Source organism: Dasypus novemcinctus, chromosome 5, assembly GCF_030445035.2.
Source record: "Dasypus novemcinctus isolate mDasNov1 chromosome 5, mDasNov1.1.hap2, whole genome shotgun sequence".
Taxonomy (NCBI): domain Eukaryota; kingdom Metazoa; phylum Chordata; class Mammalia; order Cingulata; family Dasypodidae; genus Dasypus; species Dasypus novemcinctus.
Genome location: NC_080677.1, coordinates 153521123 through 153533326, shown reverse-complemented (window position 1 = coordinate 153533326; position 12204 = coordinate 153521123). Strand labels below are relative to the sequence as shown.

At 41.7% G+C, this 12204-nt stretch overlaps 1 protein-coding gene across 5 annotated transcripts in view; it reads right to left on the bottom strand.

Moving 5' to 3' along the window:
- Nucleotides 1-12204, bottom strand: part of EPC1 (enhancer of polycomb homolog 1) — a 104397-nt gene that overhangs the window by 69657 nt on the left and 22536 nt on the right. For 2 of the 5 annotated variants that reach the window (XM_004451658.5, XM_004451659.5), the window contains exon 1: nucleotides 7275-7727. The exons of the other annotated variants lie outside the window; for them this stretch is intronic. In XM_004451658.5, the coding sequence (XP_004451715.1) occupies nucleotides 7275-7427 (153 nt within the window). In that variant the 5' untranslated portion in view covers nucleotides 7428-7727. Of the gene's footprint in view, nucleotides 1-7274; nucleotides 7728-12204 lie in introns of those variants that run through there. 5 annotated transcript variants of the gene reach the window in all.

Sequence of the window (12204 nt, the reverse complement as noted above, 5' to 3'; positions counted from 1 at the left end):
AGTCTGTTAACACATCTATCACTTTTAAACCAAATACAAGGGATTGTATCAATGTGAGTAGTTTTTTGAACACAACAAAGCCATTCTAAACACTCAATTAGTGTTTGCTAATAATGAAATAAATCTGTATGGCATTTTTACATATAATGCCTTATTCCTCAGAGCTACCATGTAAGACTGGTCAGAAGACTGTTACTGCTATTTAACATGAAGATACTAAAGTTCATTCAGAGGTTAAATAACTTGTTGAAGGCCACAAAACCAAGGGACATTTTCTCCAAGGATTTACAATGGCTATTTGTGATTCTGAATTATCAAAGTAATTCACCCCAATATACAAAAAGATTTGAATATACATTAAATCATATACAGCACGATGATGTAGATTCACGGAATTCACTCCAGGGCCATATCCTATTTCTTTAGTCAAGCACTGGCTATACTGAGGGAAAAATCAACCAAAGTGATTTGCTTTAATAATCTACAGCAAGCTATATCACAATGCATATTCACAGCTGAACCAAACTTTTAAAATGTAACCTCCATTACAGCAAATAATTGAGGAAGGTCTTTACCTTTTAAAGAACTGATGTCCCCATTCATCAACGTTATACTCAGATAATATGTCACAGCAGATTTATTAAGTATGGCTATTAGTTTGTTCATTTTCATTTTTTAATCCCTCTACTACTGTGGGGCCAGTAGGTGGAGTTCACTTCATATATTTAAAGGTGCAAAGCTGGGTATCCACTATGTTTAAAATACTGTATTAACTCCAAATCACTGCCTCAAGTTTTAAGTTAATAAACTAGATCAAGAAAGATTTGCCACAATTGATAATTGTGTTTAAGATCAAGTTATTCACTGAAAGCAGGTCTGGCAAGTTGTTTAAAATATTCAAACTACTTCACTGTTTTCTCTTTGATTTCCCCTATAATTTGAGATTTATTCTCATAGAAATGTTATTTTAACATATCAATGTAAGTTATACTTCAAATAAAAAAATTCTCTTTACAAGGAAGAGATATACTCTAGTTCTGTCTCTAAAAGTACTTCATACTTTTCATATCACTTTTGCACTTGAGAGTCACAGTTCATTTTATTCCCAAATTATGATCTAAAATTCTTAATTCGTTGTGGATTCTCTTCTAAGAAGTAGAATCACAAACTATCGTCATTCCATGGTATTATTATTCCTTTCTAAATGCTACCCTCTGCTTTTTAAGTTATTGCTAACAATTAAGTACCCTACGGGAAACAGATTTGGCTCAACTGATAGAGCATCTGCCTACCACATGGGAGGTCCAGGGTTCAAACCCAGGGCCTCCTGACCCGGGTAGTGAGCTGGCCCATGCGCAGTTTCTGATGTGCGTAATGAGTGCTGTGCCATGCAGGGGTGTCTCTCGCGTAGGGAAGCCCCATGCACAAGGAGTGCACTCCATAAGGAGAGCCGCCCCATGCGTGAAAAAAGTGCAGCCTGCTCAGGAATAGTGCCACACACAAAGAGAGCTGATGCAGCAAGATGACTCAACAAAAAAGACACAGATTCCCAGTGGCCGCTGACAACACTCCAAGCAGACACAGAAGAACACACAGCAAATGGACAGAGAGAGCAGACCCGGGGGGGGGGGGGGGGGGGGGAGGGGAGGGTTGAAGGGGGGAGAGAAAAAAACCAATTAAGTACCCTTAATTTCTTCAAGAAAAAAATGAGTCAAATGAGTCAGAATCCACACCTCCATATAACACAAACAGAACTCATTTTATTACCTAATAAATGCCTAAAAACATGGCCTTAAATACACACAACTGTTTTAGGTTTCATTATCACTACTACTAAAAACCATGATGTAGTAGAATGTAAAATATAAAACTAAAACTCTGTTTTTAATGAACATTAGAAATGGTTGGTTTAATATTTAATCCTACCCATGAACTTTTAAGTATGGCTTTTTTATCCTGTTTACAAATTTAAGCTGCCTTACGTTTTTCTGGTACTCTTAAATAAATCTTGTTAATTAATGGAATGAAAATGTAGTTCAACACAAATTTCACTGCTGCTGAACACACAGCATCCCATGCTTATACACAGCACATAAGTCCATTTATTTTTATGATTATAAGAAAATGAAGTGTGAGTACAAATGGTACTAATCCAAAATTTTAAAAATAAAACAAAACCCTGAAACAAAAGTTAACACTTTAGACTCTCAGGCACTTCAGTTTTCAAGAGTCCTTTCATAGTTACGAGTCCTCAGTTTCTTCCCCAATCACTGATATCCTGAAAATTCTCAATTATCCTCCTTCTATAAAGTCTATATAATAAATGCCATACAAAGACAAAACCCAAATATTTCAGTCTGAAATTTCTAGGACAGCCGAGTCCTGAGCTTTCTTCTCTAGCCCATTACTAAAACTTTAGAGAAGTAGATGACAATTATGAAACTTCTCCCTAGAAAAAAACATCATCACAAAATTTTATTTGCTGCTTGTTGGAATTCACCGACTGCCAAAATCATTTCCATGTATCTTTGAGAACCTCAGCTTAGAAACTCCTACTCTAAAGTATCTTGAGCAGGGCAGAAAATGGAAATTAGATTTTATTATTGCCTCTCAAGTATCTCTGATTTTATCCAAATTAATTGTTTGCTATTTAATGGAGAAGTTAAAAATACTCTCCATTCTTTTTTTTTTTTTGGATTTTGTATAATTTACTTATTATTAATCTGAAAATTATTTCATAAATATCAAGCACTGGGCTTTCTCCAGAAAGCTAGTTAGTAGCGACCTCTCTGAAATGAGGTTGGGTAAAGACATGAGAAAGTAAAAGTCCCCTACTTTAACCATGGGGAGAGGGAAAGGGTACTGACCAAATATTAACACAGCTTAAATAAAAAATACTTCCTTGCTATCTCAGCCATTTTCCATTCATTTCTAAACTAAACTACCTGTAAAAATTAAACTTGCTTTCACTACAATTGAAACTTCACATACATCTAAGAGTGACAGAGTGCAGAAATCTAGATTACTTTCCATAGCCTAAGAGAGAAGGGCTAAAAATCTTGATTTGCAAAAGAAAAACAAGGCTTGATTTCTTTAAAAAAATGAGAAATCACACATTTAAACGTATCACTATACATGATTTCAACTTATTTTTAAAAAGGAAAACTACAAGATTCTTTATAAAAAGTTTTGAAAATGTAGTGCTTATTTATTTCACAGATATATGTACAGTATTTCTAATTGCCCCCTAATTAAAACCAACAAAACACCTATCTACTTTATAAATGGCCTTTAACTTGGGCTCAATAATTCTATTGCATATGGGGCTAGTAACCAAGGAGGTCGAAGAGAAAAGTGAGACTATTTTAGATGGTTACAACCTTCTTAAAACTGAGGTGTTGTATTATGATGGCTAGACAATAATTCTGAAAGACTTAAAGTGGCTATCAATAGGTTATATCACGGGGGCAATGGGGAACAGGGAAAAATAAAATAAAATTAGTCTTAAAAAAAAAAAAAAACCTGCTTTGCCCACTGGGAAACGGACTTGGCCCAGTGGTTAGGGCGTCCGTCTAACATGGGAGGTCCGCGGTTCAAACCCCGGGCCTCCTTGACCCGTGTGGAGCTGGCCATGCGCAGTGCTGATGCACGCAAGGGGTGTCCCCCGCATAGGGGAGCCCCATGCGCAAGGAGTGCGCCCTGTAAGGAGAGCCGCCCAGCGTGAAAGAAAGTGCAGCCTGCCCAGGAATGGCGCCGCCCACACTTCCCGTGACGACAACAGAAGCGGACAAAGAAACAAGACGCAGCAAACTGACACAGAGAACAGACAACCAGGGGAGGGGGGGGGAATTAAATAAATAAATCTTAAAAAAAAAAAAAAGGTTATATCATCATTAACATTTTAACTACATCAAATAGTCTATCCAAACCTTTCTTCTGTTACCTGGACTGCTGAAGTCTCCACCCCTTATCATGGAGCCACATACCCTAGACAGTCCAGTGAAAAGTTTAATAAGGGAACTTTGCTAAACACTACTTTTTTAAAACCACCTTTTTCAGAATGTCTATCCTGAAGTGAGAAGTATTCATAAAGAATTATAACAACGTAAAGTTCAAACTTTAACATAAGTCAATTTTAATAAAAATGTCTTTTATAAACCACCCTATTAAATGTGAAGCTATGTCACTGTATTTAGTACTTTAATCTCCTAATTTTTAAACATTTTTCTTTTTGTTTTTTTTTTTAAACACCATACAGGTCTCATTTACTTCATATTTAGAACTGACAGTCTATTATTGCTCCTCTATGATTTGAAAATTACTTTTATAATTCAGTAAATACAAAACTTTCACCATTTTTTTAAATTTAGGAAGTTAGAACTTATTATTACAGTGTACAAATTCAGACATTCAGTCTCTAACATCTATGACTCGCTCAAGTTCTTCACCTTATTATAATCTGGAGTAATTTTTAAATTCATTACAGTAATACTGACAAACTAAAGTTATTTATTCTTTAGCTGTTACTAATGTCAACAAACTCTAAAAGTTGAGTTACATTTTTCACCCCCAAACTCATTTCTGGGGGGGGATGGGGAAGGCAGTGAACTTTACTTCTTAAAATTGTTTCTTAAAAAGTAAGTAGTAAGCCTAAGGAGGCCAGCGTGTTTAGCTTATATTATTAAAACAGATTAAATGGGAGTACAGTAATAGTACTTTCCCATGTTAAGACCTAGATTTTTGTTAGGTTTACCTTAGAAACAAAATACAATAATTACTAGGTATATTTCACATGACAATTTTGCAGATGCGTTCTAATCCTGAAATACTTTAATGATGGGGTGTCCTAATCCAAATCTGCCCCATCTCTCATGACCAACATAGGGTTATTTACGTTTTCTAAATTAGATACTCAATTCAGGCTCTAGGTCACTTAGACCTAAGAGACAACATAAATAATGTGTCAAAGACAGACGTTTGTTTGAACCTCTCCTCTTTACAAGAAATAAATGGTTCAACAAGTTATCAAAGTTTTTGTTTATCCAAGATTAACTCAGAATTGTTACCTTTATTTACACTTTCAATATTGTACAACATGCCAGTTCCGATATTGATTAATATGGTCTACTACTATCACCAGCATGAACCACAGGATTGCAGAGGAGTTTTACCTGGTACTTCTTAAATTCTTCTCTTAAGTTCATTACCTATTTTTAAGGTCTACAGTTCACTGACCATAGTTTTAGTTTGATGTGAACTAAAACTAATTCTAAAGAGACGATATTAAAAGTAATTTAAAGGGGAAAAATAAAATTTCTGCCTGTCAAATACAGGGACTCCACACGCCGCAATCTAACGATATCCATTCACTATAAAATGCCAAAATTATTTCAGCGCACAAAAATTATCTGTAAATTTAACAAGCACGGATGCTTAGCTGATTTTAGGTGGTAGTTCTTGGGACTATTCAAAGTACTCACAGAAGGAAGATTTAACTACATTTCTAAAGTGTACTGTAGCGCTACCTTACTTTAATCAAGCCTCTCCCTTTGGCTGCAAAACAAGAACTACAAATTTCCAAGGCAGTGTAAAACCAAACCCCAACTTGAAAGTATTATCTGCAAAACTTATAAACAAACAAAAATAAAACCAAAAGACAAGATTCTGCAGTCACAAGTATTTTAATTTTTAAAAACATCACTTATTTAAAAATAAACAAATGGCACCGTTCTACTCTAAAGTTGATACAAGTAAAAAATTAAGAGGTACTGTTAGTAAACAAGGTGCTGAAAGTCAGTATTGCACTATACAATCTCAAGTACTACATGTACTTAGCTTACCTTTAAAATTAGATTTAAGACACTACTCTCCAAAGTAACATTCAACTATCACAACTATTGTACTTTGAAAGGTTAAACAACCCAAACAGTTTAAACAGCTTTATTTTCAAAAACATTACAGAGTATAATTACTACATTTAAAATTCTTACAGTACCGAAGACAAATTTTACAATACAATTTTCCACAACAAAATTGCAGCACACAAATCCACGCGACTCCTTGACTTCCTTGAACTGTCAATACACTGCACCCTGTTTAAATGGCTGTACCTGAAAACCAAGGTATGCAATTCCTTAGGATTAGAAGTCATCAAGTTATACTGTCAACGATCTGGGGGAAATGAGAGGAAGAATCTATTATCCTGGTGTCTGAACCCAACTTCCACAACTAGGTAAAGGCACAGCTATGATAAAATATCTACTAGCTGTAAACATTTACATTCTGAAACCCACCCGGATTTAGATATTTCAATGTTAAGATTTCCGTGAACGAATTCATTAAACTTTGGATCAGTTAAGGACAGGAAAGAACACCCTTTCGAATTTAGATCTATATATCTGGGTTTTTTCTCAGAGATTAGAATGCATAACTTAAATTTTCAGATGATAAAAATATTCACGTTTCAGGCTTTAAAGACCCACGTACTCCAAACAAATCTGCAACACATTCTCAAGAATCAAAGAAAAAATCAGAGCTAGTAGTTGATTATCTTCCGACTAACTAGCATTGGGGATCGGGAGGGAGGGAAGGAAAAGTCCCAGAAAGAGGATACTGCGAATAATTCTAATCTTTTAAGTCGTTCGGGTGAACAAGCAGTACCCTCGACGTTGCGATGCAGGAGAGCGAGAGGAAAACCTCAGAGACCTGCAGTCAACAGGACCTGCCCCCTAAGCGACTCCACGTGAGGGCTGCATCTAACCCAGCATGCTCTCCAGGCCCCGGGGAAGGCGAACCGCCCCGCCGCACCGCGCCGGCAGCAGCGCGGAGGCCGAGGTGACCCTGGAGCGCCACCCAGCGGCCCCGGAGGGGCCTGCAGCCCGGCCGTCCCGCTCCGCGCCGGGCCCGCCGCACCCCGCCGCCCAGCCCGCTCCCCTCTCCGGATGCACAAGGCCCAGCCCAAGAACTAAAGACCACAAAATGGCTGCCGGCGGCTTCGTCACGTGACCCCTTTGTGCCTTTCGGGCCCCCGAACTCCGCGGGACCCGGGTACCAGTGGCCGGGGTCGACGGGTGGCCTCAGAAGAGGCCCCATCGGGCCGCGGCGGCCGGGGGTCGAGGCCGGGGAGGGCGGGGTAAAGGCCCGGCCGGCGACTGAGAGTCGGCGGGGAAGAGAAGATGGCGGCCATTTTGTGTGGGAATGCCGCTCCGTCGCCGCCGCAGGCAGCACAGGGAGCGGGGCCTGGCGGTGGATCGGACAGGGGAGTTAACACGTACCGACTCCTCTTCCTTCTCCATTCCGGTGGGCATCTGCGGCACGGCCCGGTTTATCGAGGCGTATTCGTGCAGGTCGGGCAGATCCTCACAGCGGAAAACCGGCAGCGGCTTCGAGGCGTCTAGCGCCCGCGCCCGAAACGACAGTTTACTCATCTCAGGCGCAGCAGATACCTCTCCGCTCTGGGGAAACGGCCCCGGCCAGCGGGATCATGGAGAACCGGGGGTTCGGTCCCCACTCGCCTACCGCTGCCGGGGACTTGAGGGGCGGAGCGCAGAGCCCGCTGTCCGGGCACTAAGACCAGCCGGGAGGGTGGGAGTCTGTGCCGCTCCGCTCCTCTCTCGCTCTCTCTCTTCAATACGCCATGGCCAACATGGCGGACATTAAAACTCCACTGTGCGCTCTTCAGCCAACCCCAGCCATTCCCCACACTGCATCGCGCAGCGGCGCGGGCACGCGGAGGGGGGGGGGAGCGCGGGCTCGAGGCCGGCGCCGGCACTGAGCGCGCGTCCCGCCAACCCCCGGCTCCCGCGGGCCTCGCTCCCCGCGCCTCGCCCCTCAGGCCCCCGCCCTCCGCCGGTCGGGCGCGGCCGGGGCCCGCGGCGAGCCGGGCCCGGCGCCCCGGCGCTCAGGGTCGGCTTCTCGGGCCTCCTCTCCCTGTCGCGCTCACGCTCACTTTCTCACGCTCCCTCCCTCCGCCCGCTCTTTTCTGAGAGGCGAAGGAAGATGCCGGAAAACTATTTCCACCCGCTCTCCGGCTACTCGAAAGGCGGCGGCGAGAGAGTCGCGGGGCCGCCGCGCTGGCCCCGCTCGTTCCCTGCCGGGCCGCGCCCGCGGGCTCTGTCCGAGGGCTCGGGCACCTGCCGTCCCAGCCGGCGCGAGGGGCGGGGGCGGCGCCCGGGAAGCCGACGCCACCTGCGGCGGCACCGGGGACAGGCGTTCCCGAGGTGGTGCCCACCGAAGGCCAATTCAGGGGCCACTGCATAGCCTAGTTACCACGGCGCTTTACGTCTTTAAGACAGAAATACAAACGGAATTAGGGGCAGAATGTTACTCCGCGTGAACTTTTACCAGCAATTATTTTAATGTGTAATGAAACTTTAGATTCTGTTATATGAGAGGCGCTACATCAAACCGTAGATCAGTTTCCCACCCACTGGGTGCCTACTGTATTCCAAAGCATATATATTTTTAATCCTAGGATTTTATCTAGCCAAATTAACGCTTTTGTTATAATTGGAGCAAAAAGAATTGGATACTGTAACCTCCAGGTAAAAAAATTAAAGCAGCACCTACTTCAAAGTTTAAAAGCCTTTTCTTTATACTCAGCTCAGGATTTTGTACTGAAAGCAAATGTTGCTTCAACGTAGCCATGGGTTCACTTAATTCAGTGAAAAAGAAAACTACAAAACTGAGCCATATAAAAGACCTGTAGTGCTCCTGCCAACCCACCCCCCCAACAAAACAAAACAAGGGAAAGCTGAATTATTAGAGATTTAGATGGATTGCTGACATTTGGTTTATATTACACAGGAAAATGAGTATCCAGAGAACTCTCTCCAATGGAATATTCTACAAATCAGAAAGATTGGGTGGCTTAAATGAATTTGGCAACAATATTTCAAATGTTCTGCTCCCCTACCCCCGCTCTGAGGGCTACATAAAAATAATCAGTGTTCTTAAATATTGGGTTGGATATGGACTATTAGCTTGGGGCACGTAACCGAACTGCTATCTTCCCGGCTGGTTTAGCTTCACTCCATGGTGTGGGGAGAAGACAAGGAGAGACATGGTTCTCCAAAATTATGCTAAAACCAATGTTGAGAACTGTGAGGCAAAGGGACTTTTCACCCACGTATCCTGTACCAAGACTAAGCATTTCATTCATTCAATGAGCAAACCTTGCGGCCTCCGTCTTCCAAGGGTGCTGGTTACTCAGCGCCCAGAGGGCTCCAGGAGCAAAGACCTGTGAATGAAAATTGCCACACCTTGCCTTAGGCTGCGGTGATGAAACCTAGGCTACAGTGGCTCCAATGAAAGCCATCAGAGAAGGCTTTTTGGAGATGTTGCAAAACCAAAACAAAAAAACAGAACATCAGCGTAAAAACTTAGGCAGCGGAGCAGCACCTGCAAAGCCTCAGAGCCCTGAGAGATTCTGCATGTCCCTTCTGGGAACTTCAAGAATTGCTGGCTCCACTGTGGAATATGACACCTATTTAGCTAGATTTAACAGTTCTGAAAATACTGGCTGAAATGAGTGTAACAGTCCTCTACATATTGGAATATGAGATTCCCCAAATCCTAGTAGTAAAATTCGTCATCGAGGAACCTAAGATTTTATGGAACAAAATACAGTCATTTTCCACATTAGGAATAATGAACAATGTACAAGTAAGTTCTCTAAGAAACTAGAATTATGTCCTCCACAACAAGTTTAGGGAGATGCTTTTTTTTTTTTTTTTTGTAGCTAATATGCTAACGAGACTTTTTTTCTGCATCTATTCTCCATCCAGCTCCTCTATGCCCTGGATTTCTACTCCCAGGTCCTACTGGGTTCCCAAGGACCCAAAGGCTTAAGTCCTAAGTCCCTCTTATATTCAATTCACTTCCCTCCCTCCTCAGTGGCAGGAATACAGAAATAAAGGTAGAGATTAAAATTTCCTCAGCTTCCTTTATCTCACCAAAGTGTCTTTGCAAAAATGGCTGCTCATACACTATCTTTTACTTTAACTTTCTTTTCTGTTCCCAACCTTTTTCTCTAAATTAATCAACAAAAGTGAGGTGAAATTCTCAATATTGCAAAAAAATGTATACTTGTGTGAAGCTGAATATACTAACATTTCCTCAAGGGGAAACTTGGTTGGAAAGGTATTTGCAGTTATTTTAAAAAGCTCTAATTCATGCCGCAAATACTTAACTGTGGCAACATCACAGTACCCACATTATAGGGGATACAAATAAGCTACTGGCAAAGGGATACCCAGGTAACCAAATGGCAAGGACTATATGGTATGGTGAAATGCAGTGCTGTGGGAGTTTAGAAAAGGGTAGAAGGGCATTCATGGGTGGAAGCAACTATGAATCAAAGGGATGGGGGAGAGGAGGCCACTGCCAGGTGTGTTTGAGAATGAGAAGGTTTATTTTGGCTGGTGTTCAGTAGACTTTGACAACAATCCAAGTATGATGTAAAACTGGTAAGAATGTGTGTGTGGGGAGTATGAGTAGAAAGTAAAGAGACATAAGCTTCAGTGGTAATAATTACAATATCATCACCCTGAAATGTGCTTTGTTTCTAATACAGAATTTCTGCTAAAAGAAAAACACTTCCATACAGAGAATGTGTCAAATACAACTGCTCTGACGCTGCATTTTGTGCTATATAATATACCTGAAATATGGCCCTGAATGTTAGCTTATGTCCAGTGTGTCCCCAAGTCACACTTTCTTCTTTAAAAATGTTTCTAGGATTTGCCAGTTTCCATTCCCACTGTCTCAGACATATCCAAGCTCTTGTCACATCACGCATTAGAACTAACCTCTAGTCCAAATTCATCTTTTATTCATTCCTTCCTCCAATAAGCCTTTATGAAGCTCCTATATTATAGGAGACTGCTGGTAATCTCCTAATAGTGACTAGCGGTAATGGCTGGTAGAGGCTGTGGGTCCCTGGGGAGATGAAGAGCATGCTATAACCCCTTCAGGGTTTCGTGGTGCAGTGCCTGTCAACAAATCAGTATAGTCTAACTGCTCTTTATTTTGCCCATTAAATAAAGCAATTTTTTGGTATGGTTGCCAAGGCGTCCCCTAATTTTACCTTCTCTATCCCACTCTGGTTCTCCAAGATACTTAGCCCTAACTTCTGCCACGGCCTTTGGAAATCATCTTCCTGCCTCCAGGTTTCCATTCATTCCTTTTTTTCTATCCTCCCTCTCCCATTCCAAATTGACCATCTCCTAGCTACTGAAGTCCTACTTCACAGGAATGTTTTGAGGATTAAATAAAATCCAAGGAAAGCATTTGAACTGTCTCTCGCCCACAGTAAACCCTCAATCGATGTCACTATTTTTATTATTCTTCAAAATCCAACTTAAATATCACCCTCTCTATGAAGCTTTCTTTAACTGCGCAAGATCTCTGGGCCCTACTTTCCTAATTTGAAGAATAAGGAAACTGTTAGGTGAATTCAAAACACTTCTTAAGCCTATACCCACCCTTCTTTCTCATCTCTGAACTCCTGCTACACTTTGATCCTTGAGAATAATAGCTACCATTGATTGAGCCCTTGCTATGCACCAGGCAATGTGGAAGTGCTTTCAGTGCGTAACTCATTTAATTTTCAGGAGAGCCCTATTGAGGCTCTTGCCTCTAAGGGCTGTTGCACTTAGAGGGGTGATCTGACCTGTCTTGGTCGCAAAGCCAGTGAGGCACAACACTGAGATTGTAATCCCTGGCTGGCTGATTCCAGAGTGGGGCCAAAGATACCAAAGTGAATGGAAGGAATATAAAATGAGAAAAGAGAGATATTCAGTGTACACTACTCTTTCAGAAGATTTGGCAATGAAGGGGAGGAGAGACACAAAGCTATTCAGGTCAAGGGTTTGTTGTTCTTGCAGATATGAGAGATGTGGGCATACTCGCATGCTCAAAGGAAAGACTCTTAAGAATGGGATAACCTTAGTAACACCAACTGAGGAAAGAAAGGAGGCAACAACAAAAAATTTTCTATGGGACAATAAGATAAAAAAATCATAATACCAGTTTTGGTAACAGAAGTCCAGATTCTTCATTCCTTCAAGCAGTCTACAAATATTTCCTGAATGTCTAATAAGAGCTAGGCAGAGTGGTTTGTGTGGGAGATGCAATGATAAGACTAGCATGGTCTGTAGCTTCACAAAGCTAATTGTACAGTGAGATGCTGCATTTGTGTTTAAC